Source organism: Geospiza fortis, unplaced genomic scaffold, assembly GCF_000277835.1.
Source record: "Geospiza fortis unplaced genomic scaffold, GeoFor_1.0 scaffold486, whole genome shotgun sequence".
Lineage (NCBI taxonomy): Eukaryota > Metazoa > Chordata > Aves > Passeriformes > Thraupidae > Geospiza > Geospiza fortis.
In genome coordinates, this window is record NW_005054417.1 from 123721 (window position 1) to 132372 (window position 8652).

At 37.3% G+C, this 8652-nt stretch overlaps 1 protein-coding gene across 2 annotated transcripts in view; it reads left to right on the forward strand.

Moving 5' to 3' along the window:
• Positions 1–603: 603 nt before the first annotated feature.
• RTN4IP1 (reticulon 4 interacting protein 1) overlaps positions 604–8652 on the forward strand; it is a 22705-nt gene continuing 14656 nt past the window's right edge. For both annotated transcript variants that reach the window (XR_004082334.1, XM_031061582.1), the window contains exons 1-4: positions 604–749; positions 1564–1632; positions 1865–1989; positions 7327–7375. Coding sequence is in view for 1 of the 2 variants with exons in the window: in XM_031061582.1 (XP_030917442.1) it covers positions 624–749; positions 1564–1632; positions 1865–1989; positions 7327–7375 (369 nt within the window). In the remaining variant the exon portion in view is untranslated. The remainder of the gene's footprint in view (positions 750–1563; positions 1633–1864; positions 1990–7326; positions 7376–8652) is intronic.

Below are 8652 nucleotides of genomic sequence, written 5' to 3' on the forward strand. Positions count from 1 at the left end.
TTGTGGTAGTGTACCACAAGGTAGAATACCTTGTATTTCCTGTGTAGAAATGTTTGCATATTGAATCAGATTCAATAGAACAAGCAAATATATCTGCAGGAAGCCCTCTGACCCTGCTGTAATCTGTGCTTTGGGTCTCTAATAAATGAATTTTTAAAAAAATCTTTGAATATAGTTGGAGGTTTAGTGATGGGACATTTCCTATCTGAGGATTCCTGCTAAGACAATTTCTGCCATGATAGGGCCCCTAGGTGGACTTTTCCAAACACTTGAGTAGGTATACGTGCCCAAATGCAGACTCTTTTTAGGCTGAGCACTGTTATTAGATGGGTAATTCTGAGACTTCACCGCATTTGTCTGTTGCTTACTAAATAGAAGTCCAGGTTACTCGTCTTAGGTGATATGCCTTATTATTTTTTACACTTGCTCTTTATCTCTAAAATCTGTAAAAGTGTGAAATATTGCAGATTTTTTGCATGCTTCAGTTATAACAGAAACGAGGCACATTATGGATAGCCAGTGCTTTCTAATTGGAATTACACAGTTAATAAATGAGCACTCACTGTGGTATGTTGTGGTTGATTCCGTGTTTTGCAGGTGGTTATGGTGCAACTGCATTGAACATGAAGCGGGATCCCCTGAAACTCAAAGCGGGCGAGACTGAATTTCCTCTAACGCTTGGTCGAGATGTCTCTGGTGTGGTTATGGAATGTGGACTGGGTGTGTCTTATTTCAAACCTGGAGATGAGGTGATACCACCAATCTCTTATTTTATTTCTTTTTTCCAAAATGTACACTTAAAATATACTATGAGATGTTCAGCATTCATTCTCCTCATAATTATTTTTTTAATGCTGTTGCACTCTTAATAAGGCCTGTCTGGCAGTAAATTCCTAGAATACTTTCTTCCCTTCATTTTTTTCTGTGAAAAACATGGTCTCATGGTCTTTCAGAGACTTACTTCTGCAAGTTAATGTCCCTTCTGGGTTTTAGTTTTTGGACCGTTGCAGCAGTAGCAAGAGTGGAATTTTTTGTTTATAAGTGCACACTCAAAGTGCCACTTTGTTTTTAATTGAAGGTAGAATTCTAACAAGAAGGGATTTGTTTTTATTTTTCTTGAGTTACTTGGAGTAGGAACTTTGGCTGAACCCAAAAAGCGCTTCATGGGTGCCCAGACAAAAACTCATACTGTTTGCTTTCACCTTCACCAGTTGCTTTCACATTTCATCAGTTTTAGCATAGCAAATCCTGATTCTGCACCATCCTCACCCCTCTAATCTGGGCTTTTCTGGCATGGGAGTAGTTTGGGGGGAGATGAAAAATTATGTCTTATACACAATGCAATGGTACAATTTATTCACATAGCCCTCCAGTCCTTCATTTAGTCGATAGTTGGTTTTGTGATTTTTTTTTGGTGTAAAATAAGCTAAATCTGGTTTCTGATAAACAGTGAAGACATTCTGTGAATTAGAATAAAGATTTCTTTAATGAGGAAAACTTCTGTGTTCATGCAATTGTGTGCAAAGCTACAAAAATTGATAGTTGTTTTCTGTTTGGTTTTAGGTGTGGGCAGCAATTCCCCCATGGAAACAAGGCACTCTGTCAGAGTTCGTGGTAGCTAGTGGAAACGAGGTAAACTTCCAAAACTCTGGCTAACAAAACCTCAAAGTTGTAAAGATTGGCATTTTTCTTCTTCAGTATCTAAGTAACTTTATTTCTTAGTGCTTGGATTGATTTGTACTCCAGCTTGTTTTGAAGATGGCTGAAAGTATGCAATACACAATCTGCAATTCCGTGAAGCTCTTTAAAATATTTCGGTGTCACATAGGAGCTGCTGTGTTACTTAATTATGGTTTTGTTTCAGGTATCTTTTAAGCCAAAGTGTCTCAGTCACACAGAAGCTGCTGCCCTACCATATGTTGGTCTCACTGCATGGTCTGCACTTAACCAAGTGGGAGGACTGAACCAAAGTAATTGTAGTGGGAAAAGGTAAGTAAACAGTTCTGGTGCTAAAACTAAAGTTCTTCATTTTTACATTGATGAGCTGCTTGTAAGACACGTCCAGCAGCAATAAAGACTGTTACACCATGACATTGATAAAGATCAGCTGTCTGAGGATGATGGATTCTGTCTACACAGCTGCTGAGAGAGGCTTCTTTAGAGGAGGGCTCAGATGAGGTCCCTGTATAGAGGTAAAAAATGCCCAGAGAAGTTGTGGATGCCCATACATCCACAAGTGGAAATACTTAAGGCCAGGTTGGGTGGAGCTCTGGATAACCTGCCCCAGTGAAGGGTGTCCCTGTGCTCAGCAGGACAGTTAGAAGTAGATGATCTTTGAGGTCCCATCCAACCCAGGCTGTTCTATGATTCCAATCCAATGTATATCTAATGTATGGGCTGTATAGAGAATTTGAGGATGTTATCTCCAGGAATTTGTAGGGACTTTGCCTTTCTGCCTGTTAAGACAGCTAGCCAAATGTAATATCCTCTCAGTTGTACTGGCAGCTCACAAAAAACCCTCTCAAGGACAGAGATGTGGTTCACTCACTTCCTGCGTGCGTGGGCCATTTGGAACAGACTGGTTTTCCAGCTTTTTAGAGAAAAATGAGCAGGTGACTGACTCTTATTTGACCTGCAGGCCAGAACTTTGATGAGGTCAGGAATGCAGACAAGAAAAGGAGAACGTACAAGGCGAGCAGCCAGTCAAATAGAAAAATTGACTTTGTTTATCAGGCTGTTGATCTGACAATGGCAGATGAGGAAAAATGCAGTGAAAGGTTGGAGCAAATACCATTTTTCTTCTGATAATTGAAATTTTCAGTTATTTTGACCTTTGGATGTTTGAGTAAATAGATAGCAAGATCTTCAGAATGGAAATTAGGGCAAAAGTAAAACTATGGGAGATGGAAAACAGTAGTTAAAATTACTGCACTGCATCACAGGTTTAGGTCATGAAGTAATTACTTCATGGCAGCAGAAGTCTTGGATGCCTGACCTCTAATAATCTTGGCTGATACTTCGTAATGCAACACATTGCAAAGAACACTAGATTGATTAAAATTCTTCACCCACATCTCTAGAAGACAATAGAGTGAGTGGTCATTCATGTGTCACAGTGAGATTCATAACGAAAATATTAAGTAATTGTTTTTTCTAAAGATAAACGATGTTTTGAGAAGATGAAATGGTAAAATTTAAAGGAGTTTCAAAAAGACATCATTGAAATTAACTTCCAGCTAGTAATAAAATTCTAGATAAGATCACCTTACTTTTTAATTTTCAGTACTTAGAGTTTTTATTATCTTAACTTTCATATGTAAATGGAATTAACCTAAAGATGGACTGATAGGCTAGCCTTATTTAAATTCTCTTTCCAATCTTCAGGTAAGTGTTTAGACTGTTGACAGTAAAATTGAAACTGCATTTGTAATGTGTCTTTACATTTAATATTTACTTTCATGTTCCAAATAAATTTTTAATTACTCTGTCAGCAAAAACCCATTTTAATGTACTTTAAAAATATTATATTTCCTGTCTATAAATTTTGAACTGTAAAACCAGCAGCGAAAGACTTATGTGATGGTAGCTTTTTTCCTCCTGAAATAGTACTTGTAGGAAAATGTTTAAAATGTATTGAAGAGGCTATGCAAAATTATATTCCATTAATTCTCAGGGCAATAATTTAAAAATGCAACAGTTTATACAGTGTTTCCTAATTTCTTTAGGTCATGTGTTTGGTAAGAAATTACCTACATGTGTGATTTTGTGTCAGTCTTTTTATCTCCTGTAGTTGTAGATAAATAGCTACGTAGACGGGTGTACATGCACACAAAATGTCTTCTTTGGCAGAGCAGCTTTATTCCTTGATGAAAGCTCCTTCACTGGTGCTTTAGTGCAATGTTAGGACATTTTAAAAGCAGTGTGATTTTTCTATTGGTGTGTACTGTTCTCTTTGCCTCTTTTGAGGCGTTAGCGTGGGCTAACCAGAAACACTTGCTGTTAGTCCAGTGTCTGGCTGTGCATTGATCTGGCAGATTAGATGCTCCATCTGCACATACTTTCACAGGTTATGTTCTCACAAGTTTCCTGAAGTGTGCTCTCATTGTTTGTGAACCCTCCTGCAATTCCAGTCATTTTTCCATAGCCTTTATTCTATACCACTCTAATTAACGTCCATATTCTTGTACCAGCTTAAATGTTCTTACTGTCCTAAATGTTCAAAATGACTGTGTTGTGTTGAAGTTCTCTGTGGCTACCTTCTCATATGTGCCACTGACCTGTTTCAGTAGAAAGTTTTCATATTCAGTAAATATGCTTGTTCAACACTAGCTATTCAATATCTTGCTTTCTGTATTCACAAAATGCATGACAGAAACAAACCTGACAGTTTGAGAAGTTATTCAAAGTGCTTACATTGCTTTTAAATAGAAGTCTTTATGTAAATACAGAGGCAATATCTTAGACTTTCATGTGTGCTGGGCCGAGATGCTGGATTCTGTTAATATAAGCTACTAAACATAGACTCCTGGTTATATGGTTACAGTGAAAATTTGAATGGTTTAATACCCCAAGGAAATATTTTTTCAATGTCTGTGTATTATTTCATCATTTTATCTGTTGAGAAGTACAAATTGAGTGTAGGTTGTAAAACTTCTTGATAGGGTAAACACTGCTTGATCCAGGAATAAATTTCTTGAGGACATTTTGTTGGCACGATCAAATGAAATATAATTTTATATCTAAGTAAAGTTAATCTATTTTGTCAATAGATACATTAACTTTACAACTGTATAAAATTGCTGCATTTATTCAATTGTTATCTTGCATGTAACTCAGCCACTGAAAATTTTTAATTGTTTATAATCTGGAGAAAATATTAGTCCTTGATCTGTACGCCCACTCCCCACCCTCTATGTGTCTGTGTGTTCTGGTGGGAGGCACACACAGCTGAAACAGGTCCTGCTCTCTGATGCTCGTTTCTGACCACACCATAGCTCCAAGCAGGGCCTAGGGAGATGGGCTAAACTTTCAAATCTCATGGTGTGCTTACTTGGAGAGATCTGCTCCCCGTGATCATTTGAATTGCTGAACCCCATGGGGGGCTTGGTGAATGTTGTGCCTCTGTCAGAAGGGAGGAAAGCCTGGGCTACAAATGTTATTTTTGTTCTTTTGAAAGAATTGGTTCTCGTCTGTCCAGGTCAGATGATTTGTTAATTTGGTCCCTGGTGCAAATACTTTTATATAGTTTACTGCTGACCTCATCCTTGCAGTGAAAATAGGTAGTTTCTATGATATGTTTTCTCCTGGCTCTGTTTTCCTGAGGCAGTGCAAACAAAACTGTTCCTGCTTTGGCACTTGCCACCATCTGTCATTCAGTACTGTCCTAACAGGTGCTGCACCTTCAAACACCACCCCTCTTGTGTGTCTTGCTGTTGTCAGTGCTGCTGGGCTGCTGCACATGGATCTCCTGTGCAGATGCAGTTTGGCTCAGAAATGAAGAGCTTTCTTGAAGTCACGATGTATGGAGAGAGTTTTAATAATTGGAAGGTGTGGTAGAAAATCGCCCATGTAACATAAGATCAAACTGAATCTCAAAAGTATTTCTACCTGAAGGAATCCTGAAGGGCTTTTATTGAAGGAGAAAGAAAAAAAGTCCTAGCCATGCTGCTCCCCAAACTGAAAATGTTACTTAAATCCTTTGAGCAAATTGTACATTTTAAGATGGCAGCTTTCCCCCAGATATGTAATAGAAGAAATGCCCTTTAACTAAGGAGTGAAATTGTAGAGGCGGTTTGAAAAGGTTTTTTTGAAAGGATTTAATTGTGACTGTCCTTTTTAAGGATAAAGATGGGTTTAACCCAATATCTTGAGTGTAGGATCCTGGAGCCTTTTCGAGTATACTCAAGTCGAAATATGCATGTTGCTCCAGGCATCTGTTGTTAGAAGCCTGGTTCTGAGGATAAGTACATTTTGGCAGATTTAAAAGCTGCAGGCTTTGTGGTATTGTGGTTTCATATTCTTAATCTGAATTTTGCAGCTTGGATCAGTGAAATGGGAGGGAACAGAATCTGATCACTTACAAAAGGAGCATTTTAAAATTGATAGTGTGACCAAAGCCAAGTCTCTTAGGCTACTTCAAAGAACTTTTGTAAACTGAGACTCCAGATTGTATAGTACAGTTTTGTACTGTAAAAAGCAATTTACTTCAACATCTTTTACTGTGAGATTTAAAACAGGAATTTCACCAGCTTCTGAAGATTCTGAGATTTTTCTGGCAAACAGAAGTTCTGAGAAACAGGATGTTCCCCAATCCTGTGCCAGGACTTCATCTTGGATCTTCTTTTTGTCCTAGAATTAGTAAATGGATCCAAAGACAAAGCACTGTTTGCAACTTGAGCTGCAAGGTTTTCTTACTAATTCACTTTCTGATGTTTAGTTATTTAATAAAATATTTGGATGAAATTTTTGAACAGCGATTAGGCTTCTAGCAGTAAGGTCCTCACACAAGTTAACTTGTATTAATTTTTTTTTTGAAATTTAGGGTTATCGGTTAAAATGAACTCTCAGTTGCTAATAATTTGGCAATATACTCTTTCATTTTCTTGCTTGTGTGCCAGTTCCCACAAGCTGGCATTTACAGGGTCTTGTTGAGATGTACTGGAAGGAACTAGAAAAATGCTACTGCTTTTTTTTTCTAAAGAAAAATACACCCATCTTAATTTAATAAAAATTAAACTTGTTAGTGGTGAGGGTACTTACTTGTATTTTTGTCTTTTAGATAAACATTATGCAATATGGGAAAATTATGTTCCATATGTTCTGCAGCTCACAGTCTCCTTAAATAATGTGATACCAAACTCTTTTTCTCTTAGATAAGACCGATTTTTGTAAAATGCTGATGAATTGGATTTTTTTCTTTAGGAGATGTGACAGTGGAGTCTGGGAAACAGGAAGAGCTCTTGATTGATTTTGTCCCAAATTAAACAGTTATGTTTGGTAAAGTGAGGACAGGTACAGGGGTTTTGAGTGATAGAAGTGCTGCTACCTGACAGCTTCACTGCCTGCATTTAGAAGAAAGCACCTGTGAGGAAGTCTCTTTGGCTGTGCTGAGCTAATGCTTTTGGCACAGGATACATGATCAGTGATGTTAAGTCACATTTTTGGGCTATTGGAACAGTTAACCACTCTTGAATAACATTGAATGACAAAACCTGTCTTTTGCTAAAAATAATTTAGCATCAGAGATGTTTAAGAAACATTAGAATACATAGTTACTCCAGAGTTTATTTAAAGAACTATTAAATATATTTTAATTTTCTCTTACAGAATATTAATATTAGGAGCTTCAGGAGGAGTTGGTACATTTGCTGTACAGGTAATATTATCCAGCATGCCCAGGATGAATCTTCAAGCATTTCAGTATGAAAAAAAAATAACAGAAGGGGAATTGAGAAAAGGAATAGAGAAATAGCAAGCTCTATATATAGCAATATTAATAGCAAGATCAATCTGCCTGATTGAGAAGATTGATGTTTCCAAAAGTAAACTATTTTCAGATTTATTGCTTTCTGTTTATTATGTTGTATTATTTTAAAGTAGGAAGTAGGGACTTTCAAAGAAAGGAGTTGTGTGTAAGATCACATTTCACAATTTGGGTGCAGGAAATCTCTGACTGGTGTAATTTGAAATATGTAGGCTGTTTTCATTATCTTTCATTCAGCTCTGTGCTCTAAATATGAGCAGAACTTGGTGTATGAGTAGGAAAACTGATGGAGAACGTCACCTACGACGACTGCTGTAGCTGGTCAAATGATGTGAGAGGCCATCAGGCTTTTGTGTGCAGTGGCTGTAAAGCACAGAGGCTTAGATTTACTTTCCCTCACGGTCTTTGCCCTGCTGCCCTTTTGTCTGTCTGTTCAGTAGCTCTGAACGTTGGAAAGTCAAAATGCTCTTTTGTTGCTTCATTAGTTGTGGAACATCCTCTTTGATGCTCTCAGTTAATTTGGGAGTTTTGATTCTAATTACTGTCATCTCATGCTGAAAAATCTTTCTCTCAAGATTAAAAAATACAGTATTTGGGTGATTGCATCACTGCTTTCTGCATTACTAAGCCATAAGCACAGTGGTTTTAAAGAGGTTTACAGCAGAATTTTTTGTGGTATGCTATTTGCCTGATCTGTGATGAAGCAGGTGACTTTCAGTATGAAAGGCTGACCAGCCACTGGCTAGTTACAATTTGTAACTGATCAATGCTGGATAAACTAAGTTAATTAACCTGGAATAAAGGTAAAAAGTGTTACTGTGAATGAAAAAATGAGATGCAAAATGAGATAAATAACTAGCAAAAGTCCTTTACTTTGCTATAGCTTTTGGAGTAAAAGATAACCTGATACTGTCCCTGTGATAAATCAGAGATTACTTCCTTCTTTTTCTTTTTACTAGTACTTAACCTATTTGCAGTAATATGAAATACTTAAAGGGCATATTTAATAATATTTAATGGTACATCTGGTGCCAGTTTGGTTGATTGGCAACTTGGACAGTATCTCTTGGTGTATGTTTAGCTGGTAGACTAAACATACAGATGGCAAACTGAGAGCCTTATTTTCAGACCTGGTATCTTTCAGTGGTATTAAAAAAACCCCACACTCT